Source organism: Ascoidea rubescens, assembly GCF_001661345.1.
Source record: "Ascoidea rubescens DSM 1968 unplaced genomic scaffold ASCRUscaffold_2, whole genome shotgun sequence".
NCBI lineage: Eukaryota > Fungi > Ascomycota > Saccharomycetes > Ascoideales > Ascoideaceae > Ascoidea > Ascoidea rubescens.
The window spans coordinates 88439-115873 of NW_017962914.1; the positions used below are offsets into that span (position 1 = coordinate 88439).

General features: G+C 30.5%; 11 protein-coding genes and 2 non-coding genes across 13 annotated transcripts; 6 read left to right on the top strand and 7 right to left on the bottom strand.

Moving 5' to 3' along the window:
* Positions 1-2196: 2196 nt before the first annotated feature.
* On the bottom strand, positions 2197-3484 carry ASCRUDRAFT_123186 (L domain-like protein). The gene has a single exon (XM_020188916.1). The coding sequence runs from the start codon at positions 3181-3183 to the stop codon at positions 2305-2307; it is 879 nt and encodes a 292-aa protein (XP_020049030.1). The 5' UTR covers positions 3184-3484; the 3' UTR covers positions 2197-2304.
* ASCRUDRAFT_79392 (uncharacterized protein) lies at positions 3202-3573 on the bottom strand (the record flags this gene model as incomplete). The annotated part of the gene is made up of 1 exon (XM_020194370.1): positions 3202-3573. The coding sequence occupies one exon, from the start codon at positions 3571-3573 to the stop codon at positions 3202-3204; it is 372 nt and encodes a 123-aa protein (XP_020049031.1).
* Positions 3574-4216: 643 nt separating this feature from the next.
* ASCRUDRAFT_123184 (uncharacterized protein) lies at positions 4217-4695 on the top strand. Its single transcript, XM_020188915.1, has one exon. It carries the CDS (start codon positions 4312-4314, stop codon positions 4588-4590), a length of 279 nt encoding a protein of 92 aa, XP_020049032.1. The 5' UTR covers positions 4217-4311; the 3' UTR covers positions 4591-4695.
* ASCRUDRAFT_74207 (uncharacterized protein) lies at positions 4596-5056 on the bottom strand. Its single transcript, XM_020192598.1, has one exon. The coding sequence runs from the start codon at positions 5033-5035 to the stop codon at positions 4802-4804; it is 234 nt and encodes a 77-aa protein (XP_020049033.1). The 5' UTR covers positions 5036-5056; the 3' UTR covers positions 4596-4801.
* Positions 5057-6456: 1400 nt separating this feature from the next.
* Positions 6457-7787, bottom strand: ASCRUDRAFT_123191 (uncharacterized protein). Its single transcript, XM_020188917.1, has one exon. The coding sequence runs from the start codon at positions 7602-7604 to the stop codon at positions 6645-6647; it is 960 nt and encodes a 319-aa protein (XP_020049034.1). The 5' UTR covers positions 7605-7787; the 3' UTR covers positions 6457-6644.
* Positions 7788-8035: 248 nt separating this feature from the next.
* Positions 8036-8109, top strand: ASCRUDRAFT_t14. Its single transcript has one exon. It is a non-coding gene; the product is annotated as a tRNA-Val (tRNA).
* A 53-nt stretch (positions 8110-8162) lies between these two features.
* On the bottom strand, positions 8163-10887 carry SUV3 (ATP-dependent RNA helicase SUV3). The gene has a single exon (XM_020192599.1). The coding sequence runs from the start codon at positions 10851-10853 to the stop codon at positions 8310-8312; it is 2544 nt and encodes an 847-aa protein (XP_020049035.1). The 5' UTR covers positions 10854-10887; the 3' UTR covers positions 8163-8309.
* A 334-nt stretch (positions 10888-11221) lies between these two features.
* ASCRUDRAFT_74210 (cell division cycle 42) lies at positions 11222-12303 on the top strand. The gene has a single exon (XM_020192600.1). It carries the CDS (start codon positions 11691-11693, stop codon positions 12288-12290), a length of 600 nt encoding a protein of 199 aa, XP_020049036.1. The 5' UTR covers positions 11222-11690; the 3' UTR covers positions 12291-12303.
* A 1187-nt stretch (positions 12304-13490) lies between these two features.
* On the top strand, positions 13491-15194 carry ASCRUDRAFT_68566 (leucine-rich repeat domain-containing protein; the record flags this gene model as incomplete). The annotated part of the gene is made up of 1 exon (XM_020191543.1): positions 13491-15194. The coding sequence occupies one exon, from the start codon at positions 13491-13493 to the stop codon at positions 15192-15194; it is 1704 nt and encodes a 567-aa protein (XP_020049037.1).
* Positions 15195-21987: 6793 nt separating this feature from the next.
* Positions 21988-22188, top strand: ASCRUDRAFT_21999 (ubiquitin-like domain-containing protein; the record flags this gene model as incomplete). The annotated part of the gene is made up of 1 exon (XM_020189720.1): positions 21988-22188. A coding segment is annotated over one exon (201 nt), but the record flags the coding sequence as incomplete, so codon positions are not given.
* Positions 22189-22749: 561 nt separating this feature from the next.
* ASCRUDRAFT_6400 (Rab family GTPase) lies at positions 22750-23373 on the top strand (the record flags this gene model as incomplete). The annotated part of the gene is made up of 1 exon (XM_020191336.1): positions 22750-23373. The coding sequence occupies one exon, from the start codon at positions 22750-22752 to the stop codon at positions 23371-23373; it is 624 nt and encodes a 207-aa protein (XP_020049039.1).
* A 321-nt stretch (positions 23374-23694) lies between these two features.
* ALG9 (dolichyl-P-Man:Man(6)GlcNAc(2)-PP-dolichol alpha-1,2-mannosyltransferase) lies at positions 23695-25641 on the bottom strand (the record flags this gene model as incomplete). Its single annotated transcript, XM_020190319.1, has 2 exons — positions 23695-24688; positions 24746-25641. The coding sequence occupies 2 exons, from the start codon at positions 25639-25641 to the stop codon at positions 23695-23697; spliced, it is 1890 nt and encodes a 629-aa protein (XP_020049040.1).
* A 205-nt stretch (positions 25642-25846) lies between these two features.
* On the bottom strand, positions 25847-25927 carry ASCRUDRAFT_t32. Its single transcript has one exon. It is a non-coding gene; the product is annotated as a tRNA-Ser (tRNA).
* Positions 25928-27435: the final 1508 nt, after the last annotated feature.

Consider the following 27435-nt stretch of genomic DNA (forward strand, 5'->3'; position numbering starts at 1 on the left):
GAATCATCACCAGCAGAATCATCACCAGCAGAATCTTCTCCAGCTGTGTCATCACCAGCAGAATCTTCTCCAGCTGTGTCATCACCAGCTGTGTCATCACCAGCTGAATCATCACCAGCTGAATCATCACCAGCAGAATCTTCTCCAGCTGTGTCATCTCCAGCAGAATCATCTCCAGCAGAATCATCACCAACTGGATCAGTATCTGAATCTTCTGGTGATAAATCTTCTGGCGATAAATCACCAGCATCTGAATCTATTGATGACAATTCCACTTCAATCAAATCCACTTTATTTGAGCAATCTATTGAAACTGTTGCTCCAAAAGCCAGTGCTAGTTCAACCACCATTTCTCTTTCGGAATATACAGGTGGTGCTGATAAACTCCAAGTTACTGGTGCAGCCTTTTTAGCTGGTCTTGCTGCTTTACTTATCTAATATTTTTTATAATAAAATTTTTTTAGTTCTTGCTTTTAATTCATCATAATTATAATTTATTACAATAAATACATTTTCTTTCTTGATTTTGATCTCAAACATCTCTTCCATTACTTTTAGAAATCATTATTCAACTTTGTAATATATGTTATGTCATATAAAGTTCCATCAGTTAAAGTTTTTGCCAAAAACTCTAGCCAGAAATTAAAATTTACAAAATAAACAACATATGTTTGTTACATTTTATTTTTCTGTAGTTATGTGAATTTTATGTAAACATTTTGGATTATATAATTTGCCAGTGCTTCAGATTCAGCTAACTGGAATTTCTAAATATCTTAAGTCTATCAAGTTGAATGGATCTTTTATTTCTATAATCTCATTACCCAAGAAAAACAATCTACTCAAGCCGCCTAGATATGATAAATGGAACATTTCTTCAATTTTGTTGGTTTGCAAGTTTAAATGTTTTAAATATTTTTAATCATGTATGCTATTTATATGAATGGTCGATCTGGTTGATGCTTTTAGAAGTCTAAACAATGTGTCTGTATTTGTATTTTATTCCAACAATAGAATTATATGAAAAATCCAAAAACTTCAAGCTCATAATATTCAATAGGGACTTTGTTGACCTGATGGATCCAAAATCCTCAAGAATACTACGCTCAATAGACTTCCAATATCGCTGAATTCATTTGAGATTAAATTCAAACTTTTTAGATGTACAAAGCAAGGTAAATCACCAATTTTGCTGGTCTTGTGGTCCAAATTCAATTGTATAAGTTCTGTTAAGTTGAAGACAGCATTGATTAATGTGATTGTGCAGTTCTTGAAGATAAGTTTTTCGATATTGAAGACTTTAACGGACTGAATAAATCTCAAAAATATTGGATACCCAATAGGAATCACATAATAATTAGACGTGAGTTAGAAATGCATTGAAGTGAATGAAACTTTTAATATTAGTAAAGTGAACATGTTATTTATATCCTCTGACTAAATTGCTTCACAATCAATTACCAGAACTCGAAATCAGGTTTCACTGCAAAAAGTCGTCCAAGCTTTTTACTATCAGATCCTATAGCGATCGTTTTTATTAATAGGTGTTTGGTGCGATCCAACAAATGGTTTTGCAAATAGATTTGTTTCGGTAGATTTAATATAAAAAATATTACTGTGTTGTAAGCAGAAATAACCACCAAATATATCTGAAAAAATAACGTTGAACAAAAGTTATACTGAATTATTCTGAATCAACTTGTCATCCAGCCATGTAAATAGCCAAAGCTTATCAAAGACCAGAAAGGACATAGTAACATTGATAATATAAAATGGCAAGCAGTAAGCGTTCTTTCTTCTAGTCAATCACTTATCTCATCAGTTGGTTCAACAATTGGGTTTCTGCTGTCGCTGTGTCCACCATTGATAAAGCTTCTATTCAGTGTTATGGTTATTTATAGTTCGGTAAATAAACTGGTTTCTTGCAGAAGCTTTGTAAATGGTCTTGAGAGTCTATCCTTTCTAAGGTGGGTAACGTGACGTCTGGAAAGCTCGTTTCCCCTTGGAAATAAGGATACGTACAAACAAGTATGCTAGCTGAATTTTAATCACGTGTGCCGAATCTCAACAAATGGACGGTCAACGGAAGGGTAACTTCCGGGATTCGACCCTCAGAATTTTGTGGCAAATTGTCGACAAGCCGACGATGCTTCGTATGAAAATTCATTCGAGCACGGTTTGTCGAACTCTAGACGGTGGTCTATTCAGCACCAGAACCTTATGCATTACAGTCTGCGTTAGTGTGTATGTATCAGTATGATAATGCTTTTGGGCTGTATAATTATGCAAAGAACGCATAGGATATCAATCAACAGATTTTATTTCATTTTCTGATAAGTCTAGATCTTTAAGATTCCCTGAATTGATTAACTCGCTAGAATCATTGATATCCCCCAAAATATAAGCCTTCAGTAAATTTATTGTTTTCAAATTTTTTAAATTAGATAGATTTTCAATCTTATTGATTGCATTTTTTTTCAAATTGATATATTTTAGACTAACAAAATTAGATATGTTTTCAATTTTGGTAATCTCGTTATATGAAAGATTTAAATATTCTAAGTTTTTCAATTTTGATATTTTTTCAATTTTGGCGAGTTTATTGTGTAAAAGATTTAAATTTTTTAACTTTTCCAAATCTAAATTACATCCAACTTTTATTATTCCATTATACGATATATTTAAATCCTTTAAACATATTAGATCACACAAGTAATTTAATTCTACAATAAAATTAAATGAAAGATTTAAATTGACCAAATTGACCGAATCGGACAGAGCTTGGATTGAATCAATTCTATTATGAGATAGATTGAAACTTTTTAAATTGATTAATTTAGACAAGTTCTCAATTTTATCAATATTATTCGAGGACAAATCTAAATTCGTTAGATTAATCAAACTAGACAAATTTTCAATTTTACCAATCTTATTTATGGATAAATCTAAACCTGTTAGGTTAACCAAATTAGATAAGTTTTCAATTGCACAGATTCTATTTTCTGATAAATTTAAGCATTTTAGATTTATCAAATAAGATAGATTTTCAATTTGGCTAATTCTATTTGAACTTAAGTGCGATATTTCTAAACTTTTTGAATAAAATAATCCCCTGATTTTATTGCTTTTGTTTGAATCCAGGTTGAATTCCCATGGATCTACTATATGAAATATATTCTTCATTGATACTAGCACAGAAAATTATAAATCCAATTCCCTAAGATTGACCAAACAACTACATTGATTAATATTAAATGAAATATTTTCTAAAGCATAAGGCAGATCACCACTAAAAGAAAATAAATTAAACGACGTTAAATTGGTTAGATCGTCTGATATTAACAATTTTAAAAATTTTCTCACTTTTGCTGACCAGTGATATTCATCATATAGTATCAAAAAAAAATTTTTTATTTTTGTTTTCAATAACAAAAGATTTTCGAGGTTTTCAATATCGCACTCCATATCTTTGTCAGTCACAAACAAGTTTTCTAAATGACTTAAAGACCGGCTATCAAACAGATTTATGTGCATTAAATCAATACGTAAATACTTTTCATGTGCCAGAAACATATTTTGTTGAAAATATTTAAAAGTTACTGAACCGAACAACAATGATAGTGATATATACTTGATCAATTCATTATCATGTAATGTGAATAACCAAATTTTATTCATAGGTAAGAAGGAAAGGATGCTTTTAATAAAATAAAAGGACAAATCATATAGGCTTGCTTGGGAGCCTATTTCAAATTTAATAGATGAGTTAACCGATTTGTTTTCACTATGATTGTTATTTTTACTGTGTCCAGTCTCTATTTTTGTATTAATAATGAATCTTTGAGATGTTTTTTTTCGACTGTATTTCAAGTGAATAATTCATCCTTATACATAAACGAAATTCATCACGTTTTAAGCGGTGCGAAACAAAAAATCGGAAATAAAAACCAGAGATTTGATAAATTCATTCTAAATGGAGCCCAACAAAGGTGTTATTACAAAAATATAATAGTTCATTTGAACTGGATGCTACATTTAATCATCATTCAGCACAATTCCATTTGTTTCTGTTTCGGTTTATTAGACGATGTAGTTTTGAAGTTCATCAAACGGTTATTATGATCTTTTATATGCTAAACGACTGATTCATTTTCATCAGGATTGTGGATAGTAATAATCTGATAATAAAAGGTTCTTTGGCTCACTTAATTTGAACTCATAAAATTTGCTAGTGACTACTGCTATAGATTAAGAGCTGAGTAAAGTTGATATGGAAAGCTGTGAGACACTAGCTTTATTTCAGATCCAGCGATGACTTCCATAATTAAACAGTGTTTTACCAAAGGAATCCATCAAGTTATTTCCAGACTGAATAGACTCAAAAAAGTTGCGAAATACAAAGTCTACAGGATTTCGGCTCATATGACGGTGATTGTTTATATATTATACGCAAATTTTATGCATGTTAATGTATTTATATGTTTTATATATTGTCTGCATATAATTTGCGCCGGTATGTTTGATAAATCTTATTGGGAATTTTCAACCGCTTTCTGTTCTTTTGATAGATTAGAAGGATTACCATCATAAACTACATTTGGAATATACAAATAAAACTTCAAGTTCTCCTTGGTTTTCAACTGATTGTGCATGAACTCAAGAAAATTTAGTTTCCTCGAATTTTCAAAATTTCTGAATGTTTTCAATCTATTGCCTTCTAGGTTTTTTAAAGAATTATTGTTAATTTCAAACTTTTCTAACAAATTTGTTTCTAAATAGTTTTTTCGATTGATCAAGCTTGTCAAATGTATTTTTTGTGACTGATTTGATTTGATTTTTTGATAAATATAATATTTTTAGTCTTTAGTGATTTGAAGTTAATCATGTCATTAATTTGGCTTATGTTATTTCTGCTCGAAATCAATTCTTCAAGATAGATGAATTTGTTAAACCCATCTAATTTGCTTAAATTATTACTATCTAAAATCAAAATTTTTGATGAAAAAAACACAATGGTTATCAATGATAAACTCATTGATTTTACTATTGAATAAACCTAAATACTTAAGATTCTCAAAATTTTTATTTAAATGAAATTTTTTAAGTAAATTAAATGATAAATGTAATGTTTCAAGTTTATGAAAATCCAAAAATGAATTAAAATGCTTAATCCTATTAACTGATAAATCTAAATATCTAAGATTAGGAGTATGGCACAATTCATTCAAATTATTTAATTCATTCAAGTTTCTTAATTTACTCAAACCTTCAATTTTACTAATCTTATTATCTTCCAAGTTTATCTTTTTTAAAAGGTTTAAATGGTTAAAATAATCAATTTTATCGATTCTATTAGATGATAAATCGAGTTTTCTCAAATTTAATAGTGGTAATAAAAACTTTGTTGATATAATTTGATTATGAGATAAATTTAAGATGTTTAAATTCTTTAGATTTGATAGATCTCCAGTTGTGAAAAATTGATTAAATGAAAAATTTAAGTCTGTTAAATTTTATGTTGAATCAATATGGCAGTTTTGTAGTTTTAATTTTTTAAGATTATTCAATTTGTGATACCGATTTGAATTTGATAGAATTTTATCCAAAGATTGACCCAGAAAAAAAACCTCAAATCATTCTAAAGTAGCTGAATTCTCGGATAATAATGACTTAAATAAGTTCTTCATATCCTCAGATCATTCTAATTCCAAAAGCAGTTGATATAAAAATTTGAAAGTGATTGATTTTAAATTTAATTTTGATAACAAAGCAGTGTCGGAATTGTTCGACATGATTGGTGGTATATCATCATTTGTTAAATATAAAAACTTTGAGTAATTCCTGATTTTACATTTTAATAACTTGATATTTTTAGTTGTAATCCATAATGGATTTGGTAATTTTCTATAAGTTGGATAGTTTTAGAAATAAATGGAATTAAATAAAATTGATAAAGCAATCCTCTGGACAAATTTGTTGTCATGTAAGGTAAATAACCAAATTTGATTCAAAGGTAAGTAAGATAATATTGTCTCGATGAATATGAATGGTAAACTTTGTATGTTTGGTTTTAGTCGAGTATCCATTTCGTTGAATGGATTGACAATAATTGTATTATTTCTTTTTTTTTTAAAAATAACTGCTAAGAACACACCTATTGGGGTTCTTGCATGGTGCTGTTTATTAGTCCGTATATAAACTACAAAAACTGTCCCTGTAATTTTACCATGGATGTGAGAAAACCCTGGAGGAAAGAAAACTCACATTAAGGACGAAGATTGTATTATTATTATTCTGAGTATTAAGACTTTTTATAATTGATCTTATGATCAAAATTAGATGCAAGAGTGGTGGTTTTAACCAGGGTATTAAATTTAATAAGAGACAAAACAAAACTTTTTGTTGGATTTAATATTTATTATATTACAAACCAATGGGTGTAATTGAGTTTTTTGTTCCTTATTTTTGTATGTCCTGAAAAGAGAAATGTTGATTTAAAGTGTATACAACAATAAAAACTACAAAAGTCGGGATTCAAGAAAATCGGTAAAAAAAAGCACTTAAAAATATTAAATATTTATTTATTATTATACTTATTATTATACTTATTATACTTATTATACTTATTATACTTATTATAGTTGTTATTTCAAATAGTCATTGAAAACATTGAAAAATACATCTCTACCTGTTTTTTCAATGACATTACCATGACATAAAACTATATTATCAAAATTCCAATCATCATAAATTTGTTTAATTGCAAGTTTATTGTTTTCAGATTTGATTGGAAACAATAATTTTTTTACAAAAATATTTTTGAACAATGAGGAATTTGGTTGCAAAAACCTTGTCAAGAAACTGGAATAAGAGTTGGGATTATGATTGGTAAAGTTATCGTTTAAGGGTGATTTTGGATAAATGAAGAAATTATCTTTGTTATTAGATGAAAAAAATGGACTGGATGACAAATTGTATGAGTATTGTTCACTATATTTGCTTTCGATGTTAAATAATAAATCAGCTTGGAATAAAGTCTTTGAAGATTTGTGTAACATGAGCAATTCTTTGTTTTCGTGACCATTAAGATAGATAAACTCTAAATCATTTATTATATTTTGATTTGAAATATTTAAATCGGTCCTTAATTGATCTCTTTTGACAATTTTATTGGCTAAATTAGAGTCAAACTTAATATCGATTAAGTTAAGATCGTTATTTGATAGATTTTTTAAATCGTTCATACCAATGATTTTTGAATTTGGAAAGAATTTTCCCTTTAAGTTTTGGCGAATAGATAATAAATGTTCATTATCAGGAACAATAATAGCAACAACTTTGTTATTAAATTGACTAAAGTTATCATCGTTGATCACATTGTCGTTTTCTTTATTGATACCAGAGTATTTCAAGCAATTTCTGAACTCCTCAGACATTGGTAATGGAGACCAAATAACATATTCATCAGATTTATTTAATTCAAGAATAGCCATTCTAGCACCGAAGTTGAAATAGTTTGCTCTCTTGAATGGAGTTGAATGAATGGTGACTGAATCAGAGAGTTTTCTGGTAACGCCTCCAAGAACTTGGGGATATCCTGCCATTGTGGATATAATACAGTAGAAGATAATACAATTGAATTGAGTAGAGTTAGATTGAGTAGAGTTAGATTGAGTAGAGCTGGATTGAATTGAATGGATAAAACTAATAGCAATGTAATCGAGCAGATCCGGTATTTATACTAGAAAAAAGCGATTATTCCAAGACAAAGCCAAAAACAAACAAGACCTGTTTTAAAAGGAGCAAAGAGCTCTCGGCGGAGTTATGCACGGCTTAGTAAGCACAAACAATAGAAATACCAAGATTAGCCATAGCCCCTGTGCTAACGGGATTGGTGTCGTGGTTGGAGAATGCGGAGTAACTTTGATGGAATAATCTTCCGCTTGTGTAATCCGGTGTGGTTGTCCGGTTTAAAGAAAAGCACGTGTTTATTTTTGGCTCTTATAACAGAAGGTAAACCCAGGATATAAGAAGTGGTTTTGTGGTCTAGTCGGTTATGGCATCTGCTTAACACGCAGAACGTCCCCAGTTCGATCCTGGGCAAAATCATTTTTTTGCTTTCTTACACTTTCTTTCTATTTATTACTTGCTTCATCTTTTTGTTGTGTCTTAAGCTTGTATTATTTGAGACTACTTTTTAAGAACATATCTTCTTTGATATGTTACATTACCAATAATCCTATATATATATTTATAAATATTTACAATTCCTATAACGCATTAAATGAAATAAATATTTTACTCATTAACTACGCATTTATGGACTGAGCTTTGATTTCATTGTTCTTGGTGTTTCCACTTGTATTAGTTTTGATACCAGCTTTTTCATATAATTTCTGCCTAATCTTGTTTTGATTATCATATGTTTTCTTTAATTCAGCTGTAATGTTTGCTTCACACAATTCTTTCAACTCAACTGCGTGTTCTCTATCAATGAATATTGTGGGGTATCTATAACTTAACCAATTGAAAAGTAAAATTGCTTTATGAATATCTTCCAATGTTGATAACCTCTGTTTGCCCTCATCGTCCATTTTAAACGCATCAAGACTTAAATTGACATATTGATTAACGAGTCCTAATAACTCTTTATACTCAATTTCATACACATCTTCTAACTCTCTTTCATTTAATAACACTCCAAATGGTATTGAATCATTGAAATCAAATATACTTTTTCTCTCTCCAAACGCAATCGCTTTACAATACTCAACAAAAACCCTAATTTGTTCTGGATTACGTGTACCAGCTGGTGCATTTGATAATCGAATTTGATCGGTCATTGGAAACCATGGAGTATCTTGATATATTTTAGTTAACTCTAATCGCTGCGAAATCTCGCATGCAAAATAATGCCTTGTTCCTCTAATAATCTTTTCAAATGATTCAATAATAGAATATAATGATGTATCCGAATCAAACTCAGAAATATATTGTGCCCATATATTATCCGGAGGCCATAAACAAGCTTTCATTATTGGTGTAGTTCTTGTTAAAAACGAATTTTTAACATGATTTAATATTTCATTAGAAAATGCCGATATATATCCATATTTTATATCATCTTTATTGATATCAATATTTTCCACTTTATTATTATCGGAATCACTACCTTTGTTACCATTAACCAAATTCGAAAGAGGACTAACTTTAAATCTTCCAGCTCTGCCACCAATTTGTCTAACCTCTGAAACTGTTAATGGTTTTTTCTCATTTCCGTCAAATTTTTTATATTGAGAAAAGACGACTCTATTAATCTTTAAATTTAATCCCATACCAATCGCATCTGACGCTACTAAAACATCATAATCGCCACTATTGAATCCGGCTGCTTGAGTAGTTCTAATTTCAGGTGGTAAATTTCCATAAATCACTGCACATTTTAGATCCGTTTCCTTTTCAATTTTAGACTTGTAACTTAATATAGACTTTTTAGAAAATGAAACAATACAGTCACCTCTCTGTAGAGCATTTAGTTGAGAGCTAAGCGGTTTATTTTCAATTCGTAATTTCCCTAATCGTTTGTATCGAGTTTCAAAAACAGGTTCTCCAGATAATTCAGCCAAATTTCGTACAATATCTGATGCTGTCTCCTCACCACAAAGATGAACTTCTCTTGCAACAGCACCAAGCAACGCATTAGTCCAGGCCCAACCTCTTTGCTCATTACCAAGCATTTGAATTTCATCCAAAATTACTACATCATATTCTTGTGTGGTAGATAACATCTCAATTGTTCCACTTGATATTGGCGCAGGATTACCAAACTCATCACAATCCAATATAATTTCTTCTCCAGTTATTAAATTACATCTTCTTCCCTCCGATTTAAATCTTTCGTATACTTCTCTGGCTAATAATCTCAATGGACTCGCATAAAACCCAGATTTAGCATTTTTTAATCTCTGCAATGCATTATAAGTTTTACCACTATTAGTTGGTCCAAGGTGCATAAAAATTTTTCGATGAAATTTTCTTGCTAATGGAAACCATTCAGCAGGATTAGACATGTCTATAGATAACCCATTAGAAGGAGTAAAAATTGTCAATTTATTTCTTAATATATTATAGAAAACAATTTCTAAAATTTTTTGAAATTGTTCATTCATGTTTTTTAATGGATCATAATTTGAAACTGTTGATTTTGGTGTCTTTCTGGATCCTATAAAATAAAGAATATCAAGCAATTTGGAAATTGATGGATTGATATAATCTTCAAAACTCAAATCATATTCATTCAACCTCTCTGGCGTTGATTTATTTATTTGATTGATTAAAGTAGACTCTAGTTCTGATACTGCATCAGGGCTGTGTGTGGTAACTAACTTGCCAAACTCTTTATCTTCCAAAGATGAAAGCATCAAATCTTTCAAAGGCTTATGATGATCAAACTCTTTATTACGAAATTTTGATTTCAATACATTCACTGATTCAAGTAAAATACCACCAAAATTATCGGCGTTCAAGTGACTATTTTCTTGTTTTGAAAGACATTTCTCAAGAGAAACAGAAGACAAGATTTTCTTTGACATTCTTTTAGCAATCGGATCAGCAATCCATGTTTTATTTTGAGAAACATCCAAATTTTTATAAGCTATCTCTTTATCGAGCTTCTTTATCGATTGTTTTTTTTCATTTTTGATTTTCCATTCATCATAACTGTGAACTCTTTTTGACTTGCCCCTTATGTCATGTCGGTTTCTTCTGTTTAATGAAGTTAGTGCATTTGTCAAAAATACATGTTTGTTAATGTTGTATAACTCTAAAGAGCTCCTTGTAAACACAGATATCATTATTCGGTGTGTTTTGTGACACTTTCAATCAATCACTTCTTTTCCCTGATTACAAAATCTTTCATCAGTAAAATAAAAAATAAAAAATAAAAAAGATATCCATAGCTAAGGATATCGTGCTGCTTGCATTTATATGCAGATATTGTATCCAGCTAAATGGGAACAAATTTTTCATAATCATGTTCATTTTCAGTTTTTAATATGTGGTTCATTCTGTTCAACAGTATATTTATTGTCTATTTATTGACACATTGAGGGTCTAACTTGTTATATTCAGGTTAACATTTGATAATTGTTAACATTAAATGTAGAACTTTTGAGAACAGGTTTTGTTTTATTGCTTTTCTGCAACCAGTTACGAGTTAATGAGTTACAGGAAAACCAGCAAAAAAAGTAAACCAAAATAGCTGTTTTTTTAATCAGATTTGATAAAATTTTTATTTTTTCGTATAATTTATACAGTATATTTATACCAAAAACCTTAAACGAAAAATTGACATTCTAGCAAAAAATCAATTGGGTATTCATCTTTTGGGTCGCTAAACTGAAAAGAAAATAGAAAATGATACCAAAATGGCCAAATTTATTTTAATAGAATAAAATACCAGTATATTTACATATGGCTTTAATACTAGAGCTTTTGGGTATATCTATATCACTTAGTGGTCTTTTTAAGTTAAAATGAACTCTTAAGTTCTTATATGAATATTAAGGATGAGATTTGGGCTATTTTCGTTCGAAAAAAAATCTTGTTTATTGAATCAAGAGTTATAAATCACGCCCTGTTTTCCCAAATCAAACAATACTGTCAAACAACCAAAAAATAATATATTCCAAATGTCCAACAAACTAGTTATGGTTGGTGAAAGTGCATGTGGGAAAACATGTTTGATTCGTCGGTATCTTGAAAATAATTACAATGACAAGGAGGGCACAACAGCAAGTTTTTACAAAAAGGAACATTCCACCACCATAGATGGTATAACTCACAGTTTCGATTTGTGGGATACTGGTGGTCAAGAAGATTACGATAATTTGAGAAAATTATCATATGCAGATGCAAAAGCGTTTTTGGTGTGTTATTCTGTTGATCAGCCCCAAGAACTTGAAAGTGTGCTTCTCAAATGGATGTCTGAAGTCAGGGAGCATTGTCCTAAAACTCCCATTGTATTAGTTGCTTGCAAGACAGATCTAAGAAAGAGCGCACAAAGAAGAAGTGAATTGAGAGCAAATGGATATTCAATGGTAACTACTGCAAAAGGAGATGAATTGGCAAGAAAATTTAAATTGAGAGAGTTTTGTGTAGAGAGGTTTTATGAGACTTCAAGTCTTACTGGCAAAGGTGTTGATCAACTTTTTGAGGAAACATTTAGAATGATTGTAACAAAAGAGAACACAAAGTTCCGTGAGCGCTATGGGTGCTGTTCGATAATTTGATAAATACTTGATTGTTCATTTGTGAGCTTGAAATTGGTCCAGACTGTCGTTGATGATAACATCTTCATCAAAATACTCCATTGGTAGAGGGACTCTATCCACAACAGCGGTTTTATCCAGATCAGTAAATTTCAATCACGTGTTGATATAGATGTGCTGTTTTGCGCGCGGACCGTCGTGAGTCGTAACCGTAGGGCTTCCTGTATTCCGATTCTCAGGAGCGTACACTCTAAGACCGTAACTTGGGACTTTTTATGTAAACTCGAAGAGAACTAGAAATATGCATTGGAAAACTTGATCCCTTTCTTTCGAAATTGGTCAAATTACAACGCCTTTTATATAATTCTATATCGGTCTAAAGTAATTCATAATGATAAAAATAAAATATTATAATTGTAGTTGTTTTGCTTCCTCTGCTGTTCTTGCAGCCAATTTTCTGATGTATTGTTTTTCTGGCTGCACGAACTGGCTTCGGAGCCATCTAGGACTATGTTGTAGCCCTAGAGAAGAGTGGTACAAACGGTACATACATAAGACCTTCCCCATCCAGCGCTTCTGAGTAGAATTTATTATCCAATCAGCAGGAATCTCCCTAGTTTCTAATGCTAACACTGAACATGAAGTGGCCAAATCTGTTTGTATTCTTTTGGCATTACTTCACTATTTGATCTCATAACTGTTGTTTTTTTCTTGAATTGTCTTTAATTTTGATACGTTTGCAATATTAATTGACTTAGTCAAATGCAGTGTGCCGAGAATAATAAAAATAATGCCAGTGACGACAATTGCTTACTGTTCAATTTGGAGAAAGTTGAAAGTCGATTAAAAACAGATTTATATGATTTGCCACTTCATTTATTTGCAAATATCTTATTCTATTTACGGTTCGATAAGCTTTGGTTATTTACATTGCATGGTTACAAGTTCATTCAAGAAACTGCTCTCTCAATTTTGTTCAGATCGGTTCATTTTAATTCTTATTTAAAAAGTTGGTTTTTTGAACCAGAAACGATTTTACGAGTTGATCCAAAAAACATAGATTTATTTATAAATTATTTTAAAAACTATTTAAAGGATTTGTTTTTGACAGATATTGATATAGCAGGTAGCTCTGCTGATCTTACAAAACTAATCTTGCACAATGTTCAACTATATTCGATATCGTTACTAATTTATGATCGATACGTCTGGCCCAAAAAAATGAATGAACTATTGCAGTTATTAATATCGAAAAACTCGCGTACTCTATCGTTATTTGAGTTTAAATACTACATTTCTTCTCTGTCTAGTACCACAGAAACAATCTTGTTTAATTTAAATCTGTGTTGTGAGTTGTTCAAGCTCAAAAAACTAAACTTGACATGGAGTAGTGTTGATTCAGCAGAAAATTTGACTAACCTAATATACTTAAAAAATTTAAACTTATCCCATAACACCATCGAAGACATTGCAGATTTGTCCTCTTTAATAAATTTAAGGAATTTAGACATTTCTACAAACAGCGTTGCTGAGGCTCAGGGTCTATCAAATTTACTGCAATTGGAAATATTAGATTTGTCTAATAACCAAATTACTTCAATGCATTTTTTATTAAATCTAATAAATTTAAAAGCTCTAAGTCTATCACATAATAAAATCGATGAAATTAATTATCTATCCGGTTTACTATTTCTATCCTTTTTAGACTTGTCTTATAATCAAATTATAAAAATCAAAAACTTATCAAATCTGGTAAACTTAAAACATTTAAATTTGTCTTATAATCAGATTAGCATGACAGAAAGTTTGTCAAAATTGACGGTTTTGAATACTTTAGATTTAAAATATAACAACATCACAAGCATAAAGGATTTTTCTGATTTACCCAGCTTAAAAACTTTGAATTTGGAATTGAATCAAATTAATCAAATCGAAGACAATTTCGATTTAACCAATTTGAATTACTTGAATTTAAAATATAACAAAATTAGTGAAATCAACAATATATTGTGTTTAGCAAACTTAAAGAATTTAACTATAAACAATTGCAATTTCGTCAGCCAAATAGACGCTGTTAGTGGATCGTATCACTTGATGAATCTTGAATTTCTAGATCTTTCCAACAATAAGATCAAATGTATCGATTTATCATTGAATTTTAATCAGTTAAAGACATTATTATTAAACAATAATGTAATCAAGGTATTTTATATATCTCCAAATTTGAAAAATCTTCAAGTTTTGAATTTAAGTTCCAATAAAATCAAAGAAATAATTATAGATAATAATAGTGATTTTCCATTCATGAAACAATTAACCGTGAATAACAATAAAATAAATAAACTATCTAATTTCGATAAATTCAATAACCTTGAACATTTAAATATATCATATAATGAGATCTCTGAAATAACCAGCACCATTGAATTTTTAATAAAATTAAAGGTTTTAAATTCATCTTCAAACAGGATTCATTCAATCAACGAAAAAGCATTTGACAATCTTAATGATTTAGAGGAACTATATTTGTCAAATAACTTCTTGACCACTTTTAAAATTAAAAAAAGCATGTTTCAAAAGTTAACTCGTTTTTCATTATCATCAAATAAGGTTATAAATTTAGATTTTGTTGATAATTGCGAATCCCCCAGAGAATATTTACCCGAAATTAGGTTTTTATTTTTAGATTGTAATCAATTGGAGAATGTGGATTGGTTGCAAAGTATATCTGGAAATCTAATTCAACTTTTTTTAAATAACAATATACTCAAGAAATTTGGAGAATTCAATAATCTAAAACAATTGGAGGTGCTTTCTCTATCAAATAACTTACTAGAAAGTAATGATTTTTTGGAATTCTATCCCTGTTCTTTGCGGCTTCTTTATTCTGATAATCCATTCAACTTGAGAAAAAAATCCAAGTAAAACTAATTTGTAGAAATTTCAACAAAATTTTTAATTATTTAAATCTTTCTGCTTTTAAAACATATAATCTGAAAAAGTTTTCTTTGTTCTCAGGTAAAATTGTTATATTATTTTGCAAAGGATGTAGTTAAATCTTGTATATAAAGTATCTCAAGCATTCAACTTACTATTTCCAAAGATTTCATCCAAAAAATTATTCTTCAATTTAAAAATATATTGTTAAGAGCCTCGATTTTAAATTGGATGAATATTTTAAATTCAGTAAACTTTTTGAGTAAATATTGTCGTATTGAACATTCAATGGTTATAAATAAACTATCAAATTGGAGATGGTTTTTAGATAGTTATTCTCGAAAATGAGGATTTTGAACAATAAGCCTGTGTCCTTTTTTGTTACCATCATTCTAAATTTTCTCTTAAAAAGTTTCTTAACACCTTCACCAGTAAGACTTAAAGTCTCATAAAGCCTGTCTGCTTCAATTTTCTTTACTAAAAGTTTTTTTTTTCCTGTAGTTGCCATTGAATATTCTTGATTTTCAAATTTATTTTCTTCCTTCGGAAATTTCTTGGATCTTTCTTGCAAGCAACTAATAAAATTAGAGTTCTAGGACAATACTTAGATAGATTCAATCAAAAATTTGTTTGTTTTCAAAAATTTAACTGAGTTAAATTTATAACATAAAAAAACCAGCTTAATTGATAATCTCTTTTGTTTGACCCGTCTAACTATTTGAATTTATTTTGGAATGAAATTTCGCAGATAAATATATCAAATTTAAAAACCTTGGTGTTTTGTGATTTTTCAAAGAAATTATGATGATTAGCTAGAGTACTACTCATATTTCAAATTAATGAATTATAGCTATAGTCCATTTGACTAAGGAATTCAATTTGAATTTATTCAAGAATAGTTGTTTATTCAATTACATGTTTTGTTATTTTTAGCAAAAATCATAATATAATTATTATAAAATGAGAAATTTTATAGAGCATTCTGAATAATATAGAACGAGGTAGAATACTCTTATTATAAAATCAAGCTAACTTGAATGTAGTATAGTTTTAATTTTTATTGTAACACAACATCAGAATTGTATGTAATACAGTACTCACATTCAGTGTATGACCATTTTTTGATCTTTTTGAGAAATTAGTGCAAATCCATGTTTTCAGATTGTTTGTCCTTAGATTAATTGCTCTTTAATATCAAAACTCCAGACCAATTATTTTGAGAGTTATCATTTGGAAAAACCATACAGTATTTTCGGACGCACACGCATGTATCTGTGCTTGATGTGATGATGAATGCAGCATTGTGAACGCATACGCATGCATTTCGACAGTCATAACCCGGGAGCTCCTTTTGCTTCAGAGTTGTCTCTTTGTGTATTCCAATATTGTTGTATTGAAAAATAAGAAAACAAAGATACAATCCATTGTTTATTCAAGAGGTCTGTATTTGGAATATGTTCAAGTTGAATTACGAATTGCGAATTGCGAATTAAAAGAAGTTAAAAACCACCCTTGTCAACTATTGTATCAAAATGACCTACTTTGTCATTTAGCTCTAACAGTGTTTGGCACAAAAAAGTAAACTGCTCACCCAACCTGTTGATATTAATAACTTCGGCTACATCAAAATCAAATAAGTTATTAATGAAATCTTATTTGCATTTAGCAAAATAAATATCAGCCAGTACAGGTTGTTCATCTAAGGTAGGAACCGATTGTGTGGGTCTAGAACAACAATGCGGCGGTGCATAATGGTCCATATCGGTGGCAGTTTAGTCTTTATATCCTATATCTTGAAGTGGTTTTTCTTTTATATTTATTTGAATTTCATCTCTTAATAAAACAATTTTTAACAAAGAGAGACCAGTGGCCTTTTTCTGTTAATGATTTTCTGGTGTTGTTTCTGAGGCTATAAGAAACATTGCTATATCCATAATATTTAAGTCAGTTTATATTAAAAGTTCTTAGGATGGCTATAATTGTGAGGATTAATTTGTTGAATATAGGTTATACAGGCTATACATCTATTCCAAAGATTATTTTTTTTACTTAATTTTCAATTTTTAAATCATTTGGAAGAGTTATTTTTAAGAGTAGATTTCAGGTCAATTAAAGATCCAGTTTTTGAAAAAAATTATACTGTTAAAGAAAAAATTAAAGACAATTTCGCTCAAAATTTGGAGTGGTGACCAGCAACCCAATGATCGAATTCTAAATAACATAATTAAGTTGTTCTTGTTGAACAATACAAGTCTATTAATAAAATTCAATTTCATATATAAAAAGACCAATGCCATTGTTAATAGTGAGGATGAGGAATATGATGTATTTCAACCTCAGAGTTTGAATATATTTCAAGATGAAAATAATAAAACTATTTCATTGTTTGGTTTAAAAAAATTGAAAAGTTTAAACTTATCTCATAGTGAAATTGTTAAAACAAAAAATATATTTGAAAATTCAACTTATTTAAGAAGTTTAAAAAACCTAACCAATTTGAATTTATCTGATAATAATATTAGATGAATTAAAAATTTATCTGGTTTAATAAATTTGAAATACCTTGATTTATCATTTAATAAAATTACCTTTATATGTTTAGTTCTGAATTTAACTGGAGCCCAGTCATTGGTTTCAAATTGGAATATAGCAAACACTTTTAATTTAAAAAACTTAAAAAATGTCAAAGAATTAGATTTAAGTTACAATCAGATTGATAAAATTGAGATTTCAAATTGTGTTGATTTTTCTAGCTTGAAATCATTAAATATGTTTTGCAATAAATTTTAGCAAATTTTTCAACCTTATAAAATTCGAAATTAAAGAAAAAATATTTTTGAATTTAGCTTCTCTTAGCTTATTGGAAAACAAAATTACCAATTTTGAACTTATGGATTATCATGAAAATCGATCAAATATAAATTATTATTTGCCAAAAATTAACCATATTGATTTGAGAGGTAATTAATTAGAAGGTGGTAAATGATTGACTAAAATATCATCTACTGAACATTGTTTAATTACAAGATAGAATACTCTTAAAGTTCCAAAGAATTAGTGACTTGAAATAAGCAAAAAATTGTAATAAAAGACAAATAATATAATTGAAAGCATTAATTGAGTTTCTACAATTTTGATGATTTCCAAAATGTACTTAAAGAAAGTATTTCAAAACTTGAAAATGATATTTCATAGTGTTTTTTGTGTAGCAAAATAAAAACAGGTTGTTCTTCTTTGTTCTGATGCCTGATAATAATTTCAGATTGCTCATTTGTTTGAATGTGGTTGAATCATAATGTAAAACTCGAAAAAGCAAGCTGATTGGATGGTGAAGAAACCCCTTCAGAAGCTGATTAATTGGAGATAAAGCAGAAATATGTCTCAACTCTGCATGATATGCACATTTGACAGGCTTTGTGGCTAGCATCCGATTTATGTGTTTACAAAACCCGGTTTAAAAATCACAAGCCGAATTGATAATAGCATTGAATAAATTAATAAAAAAATTGGAGCGTTCAAAAAAGGAATTAGGTCTACCATGTACAGCCAAAACCAAAACAATTGGTGAAAAAATTAATGAACCTCGCCGATCAAAATCTCTAAATCTGGGTTATAATCTATTAACGCATTCTGGCATTAAAAGCAGTTTGTTTCCAGAACTAAAAACACTAGAACTGTCATTTAATGAGGTTGGAACTGAATTTATTGATACAAATTGGAAACAGATGGCTGGGTTTTCACCACTACGCTGGTACTGCAGCTCATGCTGCACACTAATGCGATTGTGCGTGACTATGCGCTGGTTCCAAGCCGGTGGTGTTTTTCCGTTGCTTTTTTTCACTTTTTTGGGCTTTGCAATTTTTTTTATAATACGCTGGAGAAGTGGTCGATTTCCGGCAATTTCTGGCAGCCTTTTGTCAATTTGTGGGAGTCTTTTGGCAAGTTCTAGCAGCTTTTGTAAGCCTGTGGTAGTTCGCTAGCTGCTGATCATTCCTGTGCCAGTAGAAGCTGCGAGCCTCTCACTGACGAGCCCTGGCAGGTTGGAGCAGATGCCTCAGAGCAGCCAATCCGGTGAGAAGAGAGAATTGCTAAGAGGAATAGCTGATAAGAGAGAATTGGTGTTCATCAGCAAGCTCTTCCACTGTTCTGCGACTGTCCTCTGGTTCAGACGCAAGAAACACAGCTCCACAGACAGCTGACGTTGAGCCAATGGCCTCCTCTTCCAGCTGCCCTTTTCCTCGCAGAACTGCTAGCTTTTAAGCCCACAGCTTCTCATTGGCTCAATAGTGGTGTTATTTTTAACTTTTCTCCTTTTTGACTTCCCATCTCTTTATGTCCTTTCTTTATGTCCTCTTGTTATGTCCTCTTTTTGACCTAAAGAGCGATTTTTATTTGCCGGCAAACGAAAAATTTCACGTCTTGAAAAGATTTGCTTCTGGAGATTTGCTGAGAGTTTTCTTTCAATCTACTGCAAACTTGAATTCTAAAACAAAGAATATCTCACTTTTGTTGTTTTTTGTGAGCTGAATCCACTAAGGAGCTGGGCTTGACTTATTCTCTGTTCAACCTATTCCCCTAGGTCAGTTCTAGATTTATACCATCACTTTCCATATCAGCTATCGTCTTCCTTTTTGCTCTTTTTTGTTGGCCTGTTTTTTTGCTTAAAGGCATATTTGCTCTCCATATTAATAAGTATTTATTAATAAGTATTAATATCTATTAATATCTGTTGATATCTCTTAATACCTCGTAATATCAGCTAATTTTTTTTGTTGGTTCTTACTGATTTAAACCAATCCATTTCTATTGCTGCTACTATTTCCCATCTCTCCTATACATCTTTTGGTTCAACTTCATCACATTTCACTTTGTAATTGGATATATAAGAAGATACTGGAAATATACTAATGATATATTGCTCTTAATATCCTACATTAGATTGTCACAAGCATTAGATTCTTTTTATTATAAGCTCATTTCATATCTCAGTCTCAATTTCACCTCATTTTATCTCAGTCTCAATTTCACCTCATTTTATCTCACATAAATTGTACCCAATTTTATCTAATTTTATCTCATTGCATCTAATTTTATTCAATCTAATTTTGCTTCAACAATGGGTCGTTTCATATATAAAATTAAAAGACTATTTTCAAATTCAAAACCAAAAATAATTGAAACAGACAAACCAAAATTCACAAAATTAATTAAAGATAATCCTATCCATAATACCCATCCCAATAATAATCCCAATAATATTAACCCTAATCCCAATTCAAATGAAGATCATGAAATTACCAACAAATTTGATAACCTTAACATTGCTCACAACACTAACGATAAGGACTCGATGAATGATTCAACCTTGGTCTTTAATAATGATTCCATCTCTAATACAAGAAAGATTCCCTCTTCTCCTTCAAGATCAAGGAGATTTTCCCAAACTTCTTCAAATATATTAAAGGTTGTCCTTTCAAATACCTCTTTACATAAAAAAAATCAAAACTCCTTAACTCTTAACGAAAATAAAGATTTCTCAAATCTAAATCAACCCATATCTGAAGAATCAAATACAAATAGTATTAATCAAAATAACACCACCACCAATAACAACAAAAACTTGCTCGATGTTAATGATAATAACCTAACTATTACTCCCAGCAATAACCCAAGTTCTTCCTATTCCCTTAACCCTAATACCTCATCTGATCAATTTCTTTTACCTAAAATCTCCCTCTCAAATGGCCTTGATATTGGACTTGTTGGTGATAACGACGATAGTAAAAAGAATACAGATAATAATCATGATGATTATAAGTCCATATTAGACACCCTTAATACTCCTTTACCAACTACATTAGACCCATCCATTTACATTTCAACTTCTTTCTCCAAATCTGATCCTGAGTTATATCGCAACAATAATATTATAAATTCCAATTCTAACGATAATGCTAATGATAAACAAAACAATCCTTCAAATTTTATCAATGAACAATCTAGAAATCTTGATAAAATTGAAAAAATTGTACGAGAATTGAGTAAAGAGTACAATATTGATTCAATTTTGCAAAACCCAAATTTATCCAATAAACATAAAAAATTTTACTCAGATTCTGATATTAACAACAATAATCGAACCAGAGGCAATCAATCCTTTACAAATGGCTCAATCAATTTAGAAAATGTTAAAGAAGAAAAGGAAATTCAACTCAATGGTCAAGATGCCTCTAATAATGAAAATGTTAATAATGATAATAATAATAACGATAATAATGAAAATGATAATGAAAATGGTAATGATAATGATAATGAAAACTCAGTTGCTAAAGACAAAAATAATCTCAATTACTCCAATTATCGTTACAAAATCAATAAACAAAAAAATTCAAATAAACATAAAAGTCTTAAATTAAATGCTGATCATCTATTTGATCAACTACAAAATGGAACATTTAATTTTGACTCTAGTAATTCTTTATTAAATAGAAAGGAGACAATCTCTGATAAATTACATTTTGATACTATTATCATAAACGATAATTTTGTTCCAGACATTGATGCTCCTGAAGTTCCAAAATTACCCAAAATTGATATCAACAGCTACCCAAGTTCTAATGATAAATTTAATGATTCAATTATTAAAAATCTTGAAACGAAATACTCATTGACAACTAAACCGATGTCTGATGTGTCCTCTAAAAGGGCTGGGTCAATGGATTCAGATAGAGATTTCTCAACTGATGATTTCAAAACTAATCTAGCTCTTGGTGAAAAGACTATTATTATTAAAATCCTCTCCAAATCAATAAAATTATCTTTAGAAACTTTGCAACTAACTGTCTCATATATCAAATTCAAAATCCAAGATGAAGAAAACATCCCAATGGAAAATCAAAAACTATCATTCAATGGCGAAACATTGGAAAATTATAAAACTCTTGCTGATTATGATATCAAAGATGGCTCCATTCTACATTTGTTCCCATCAATTGATTAAATAGTCTGTTCAATTCTAACATTTTTATAATTCTTATTCGTAACTCCTTTTTTGTTCTTTATTCTTTGTTTTCTTCCCATTATTTTTTTGTCCTTTTTCCCTCATTATTTCCTTTTAGTTTGTTTATATTGTTTATATCTGTTGGCTCTCTGATCTTTGCCCTTATTAAAGATAAAAAAAACAGTTAAATAGTAATCTTTAATTCATCCTGATAGTCTTTTTTACATATTTTTTCTTTAGTATTTGCATTCTATATACCAACTGACTTTAACGACGTCCCTCCAGAACTAGATAAGTAATAAATAATACTTTTTGTTATATTCCAACTCTTCCATCACTGTATTATTGCTGGGGTACTGTTGGGCTCTTTAGACTGTTTCGTCTCATTAGTTCCTCTACTTCCGGTGGTTGATTCAAGCTCATCGCTTGATCTCCTTAATCTGGTCTGAACTTGGTTATATATTTGCCCTCGAGGATATCTTTTACTAGACACAGGTTTTCTAGATACCAACACTGCTTGTATTGGCCTATTTCTCTGTTTTTATGAGCTCTTCATCCTCACACACCATCTCTGTCAAGTTGGTCCTCTTAGGAGAAGCAGCAGTTGGTAAATCCTCTTTGGTTTTGAGGTTTGTTTCCAATGACTTTCAAGAAAACAAAGAGCCTACTATTGGAGCTGCATTTTTAACACAGAGATGCAAAATCAATGACAAGACCATCAAGTTTGAAATATGGGACACAGCTGGGCAGGAAAGATTTGCTTCATTGGCCCCAATGTATTACAGAAATGCCCAAAGTGCGTTGATTGTTTACGATATCACCAAACCCCAGAGCTTTATCAAGGCTAGACACTGGGTGAAGGAGCTACACGAACAGGCTTCAAAGGATATAACAATAGCCTTGGTTGGCAATAAGTTAGATTTAGCATCTGAGAGACAGATCACATACGAAGAAGGGAAAACTTTGGCAGAAGAAGAGAACTTGTTGTTTTATGAAACAAGTGCCAAAACTGGTGAACAAGTGAGTGATGTCTTCTTGGGTATTGGTAATAAGATACCTGATCCTTCTCTCCAAAAGTCACAGAATTTGCAAAATGATCTTTCTCAACAAACGATCAATTTGAATGTCATTGATGATAGAAATGGATCTGATAATTGTGCATGCTAAACACTCTTTGAAAGTGTGTTTACAGAATTTTCTGATTATAAGTTTCAATCTTCTGGTATGGTTTTTTTAGTTATTTGGTTATTTGTTATCACTTTACAAGTTTACAGGTTTGCAAGTTTACATTTTGGAGAATGTTCCAATATTTTTTTTGGTTTACTTATGGGATTCAACAAGATATTTAATGTATTAAACTTAATTTATTTATTTATTTAGATATGAGTTTGCTTTCTTTTTGTTTTAAGTTCTTGTTACTCTAATTTATCTTGGTTTTATTTATTTATTTATTTATTTATTTATTTATTTATTTATTTTTTTTCTCATTTAGTTATCATCATTAATTCTCTTTAGTAGACAATAATCGAAATATTTAGTTTTTATACCAATCAAGTTTTGTATGAACACTGGAATGTAAAATACTCTTGTTAAGATTTGACTTGAAGTATCAATTAATTTATCACAGTGTAATAAAGTCCAATTTTTTTGAATTTTTAATATATTATTTTCGTTTGAGATTAGTTGAGATTCACCGATTTCAACATCGACTTGCTTTGAGGTATCGACGTAATAGTTACAATTTTGAATATCTGTTAATTTGGATGGATCAAATAAATTTTGGTTATTCATATTTTTAGGAATCTTTGATATGGATTCAATCAAGCCGATATTTTCTTCAAAATCGCCAGGAAGTAGACCATTGAATCCAGATAAGGTGAATTTTAATCTTAAGTTATCGGGCAAAAAAAAAGAGGATGGATATCTATACCATTCTCTGCCGACGCAGATGTTACCAGATGCATCTTGAGGGATGTGAGAATAGACAATGTAAGGAGCAGAATAATTATTGACTAGTGAAAGGATTCTTAAAATTGAGAAAGCAGTGATCAATAGGATTAGGAAGATTTTTAAGAAATTTCTAACAAACAATATTATAAAATTGATGTTATTATACAAAAGAGAAAAAAGAGTTTCATAATCATTTGATTGGTTATTAATATTGTCGTTAGTTGTGGTGGTGGTATTGGAATTGAGTTTTTGATTAATTTTTAGATTTGAATTATCTTCTTTTTTAAATAATTTTATATTTAATGAGTTTCTATGATTTGATAAGAAGCTGGATAGATTGTATTTGGATGAGTTATCGAATAGAGTGATCAATTGATAAATTAAGATTGAAGTGGATAGATTGATCCATGGGTAAATTGGGTATAAAAATCTTTCTTCTTTGTGGGGTTGAGAAAAGAAGATTAGACACCAGAAGACCATGGGATAAATTAGAGTGAAGTAGTTGAAGAGGGATAAATTTGGAGATAAATTTCTATAGTATAGTTTGTGGAATGGAGAAGAGGTGGTAGTTGGAGTTAAATAGATTAACAATGGGGATATGAATAGAGATAAAAAGGATAGGATTGCAATTAGATTGAAATTTAGGAGTAGGTTTAAGATGTAGTAGGATAATTTTTCAGTTCCGAAAATATTTGGGCCTGATTTATCATTTGAGTTTAAAACATTGTAGAAAATAATATTAAATGGGACCAATTGGAATTTTTTGTAGAATTTTGTGTCAATTTCTTTAATGATTAAAAGAATTGAGAAAAAAATCATAGATGAGGAGTAGAAAAAAAGGGGAAATTTCTTTATATTATTTAAGTAATAGGATAAGAATTTAAAAGCCATGGGGATGAACAAGGCTAGATTGAAGGGCCAACCTATTAGGGAGCCAAAGGAAAACCAAAAAATGGTTAATAAAGAATGTTTTAAGTGGTGGTGGTTTTTGTCGTTAAGAAAATGGATATAATTTGATAAGGCTAGGTTATTGAAGATCATTGAGAAGGAGGAAGGGAGTAGAGCGATGGAAGAATGAGATAAAGCAGGAGATATTAGTTGGAAAAAGATAAAATAGTTTGCTATTTTGGGGTGGATTAGGTTCTTGATTGAATTGAAAAGAGAAACATCAGAAAAAAAAGATAAAGATGCTAGGAATAGTCTAATTGAGTAGAAATTGTAATAAATTTTGGGAAAGAGGTTTGAATGGATTATTGGATAAAATATGGAGTATGGTAGTAAATAGGCCCAGGATCGTATAGCGTATAATGGAGAGTATTCCCAGGTCTGTTTGCCAAAGTTTCTTAGTAGAAAGTTCAAAGGTTCCCAATAGTTGAAGACTTCATCACAATCTTGAGAAATCATGTATAAAGCTGAGAGAGATCTTGAGATCAAAAGAGAGAGTAGAAGAAAGCATTGAAGAGGCAGTTTTTGATTTTTAGGCATTTTGGCGTGTAAATTGAAAGAGGAGGATAAAACAGATGGGAGGATTGAGTTAGAGAGAGAGAAAAAGAGCAGATATCATACAGTTAATGAAGAGCAAAGTATATTGATATATTACAGCAGAGTAGGAAGATTGAGAAGATGGTGAAGTATCGATTTGAAATGGATAAGATGGAAGTGGAATCCAGTGCTGTGGAAGCAAAAAAACCGACACCAGCAGGACTCGAACCTGCGCGGGAAATCCCAAAAGATTTCTAATCTTTCGCCTTAACCACTCGGCCATAGTGCCATAGTCAAAATCTTTAGAAATACATAGATTATTATAATGGTTTGATTTTAGCTTGTTTTTATTTTCTCTGATAATTTTTGGTAATTTTTTGGTAATTTATTGGTATTTTTGCTTGTTTTTCGTTTTGGATGTGAATTTTTTGATATTTTACAAAAATTTTTAGGGAAGGTTTGTTTGAGAGATTGTAAGTGAATAAAGGAGAAATAGAGTTAGTGTTTCAGAGATGCCACGATTGTTTGTTTAGAAAAAATTGCTTTAGAAGTGAGGGAGATTTAGGAGAATACAGCAGACTGAAAAGTAAATAAACAAGAAAATGGGAAATGGGAAATGGAAAATGGAAAATGGGAAAGTAAGTAGATAAATAGATAGATAAGTAAATAAGCGTGATAATGTTGATAATGTTGATGATGTTGGATATATGGGAAGGTGATAAATGGGATGATATTGAATGATATGATATTTGAGCAATTTTATCCAGTGGTGGTTAAAATAGAAAAAAAAACAAGCAAAATAAAGGCGATTCAATATGATTCAATATGATTAATTGATAGAGTAGTGAGTGATTCAGCCGAATTACTGAATTGAGAATGGAGAATTAGATAGAAATGATAAAAATAAAAGTGAAATCAAATAATGAGTGGATTGTAGTGAGTAACTAATTGATCGAGATAAGTGATAAAATTTTGCAGATATAAATAGCATGTTTGTAAAATTTGTAATTTGCATAATTTTCACAGATTCCATAATTTTTAATAACCCTTAGGCATAGGTATGATTGACAAAATTTCACGTAATTTTCATAAAAAAGAAATTGATAACATAAGCTTATAGGGTAAAATAGAGGCAGTTCCATAAAAGATATGAGATATAAAGAAAAAAGCAGCAAGCACGTGAAGAGGGAGGCGTTTGAGAAAGCCAGCAATAGTAGCGAACGAAGTAGAGAACGGTGTAAAGAACGGTATAGCGAACAGGGGAGATAAGAAGAGGAAATGTTACCAAGAAACAGAGGCAGAGGAATCGGGCAGGGTGGTAGAGAATGAGAAGCAGAAAGAGAAGGGTATTCTCTTGTTTCGGTTTTGGAGAAAGATCTGGCGGAAATTGAGAGGTGGAAGTGGGTCTGGAAGTTGGGAATTGGGAATTGGACCATGAAAAGATCCCACGACCAAAAGGCGAGAGGGCGAGAACCAGAAAAACGGAAAAGCACCAAAAGCAGAGGAAAGTGGCGACATCGGATTAATTGACAATAAGCTTTGTGGGTACTGGGGACGAAAGGAAGAAGCGGTGCGAGGAGCGCTGGGTCGGCTTTGGGGGGAGTGGGCATGTGACAGGAGGCGGTAAAAGACGAAAGAAGGAGAGCGACGACGCGCGAGCGACGGAGCGACAACTCCTCTGGAGAGCGATGAATGATGGTGCTGGAGGAGAAACGCAAACAGAAAAGACGCCAGGAGTTGGAATCATTGCCCGATTGGGAAGACCCAGGGCCAGCCAGTTTGAGCATCAAACGATTG

Excerpts from the sequence above, each read along its gene's own strand:
- ASCRUDRAFT_123186 (XM_020188916.1), bottom strand. The coding sequence starts at position 3,183 with ATGAAGAATATATTTCATATAGTAGATCCATGGGAATTCAACCTGGAT.
- ASCRUDRAFT_123184 (XM_020188915.1), top strand. The coding sequence starts at position 4,312 with ATGACTTCCATAATTAAACAGTGTTTTACCAAAGGAATCCATCAAGTT.
- ASCRUDRAFT_74207 (XM_020192598.1), bottom strand. The coding sequence starts at position 5,035 with ATGAGTTTATCATTGATAACCATTGTGTTTTTTTCATCAAAAATTTTG.
- ASCRUDRAFT_123191 (XM_020188917.1), bottom strand. The coding sequence starts at position 7,604 with ATGGCAGGATATCCCCAAGTTCTTGGAGGCGTTACCAGAAAACTCTCT.
- SUV3 (XM_020192599.1), bottom strand. The coding sequence starts at position 10,853 with ATGATATCTGTGTTTACAAGGAGCTCTTTAGAGTTATACAACATTAAC.
- ASCRUDRAFT_74210 (XM_020192600.1), top strand. The coding sequence starts at position 11,691 with ATGTCCAACAAACTAGTTATGGTTGGTGAAAGTGCATGTGGGAAAACA.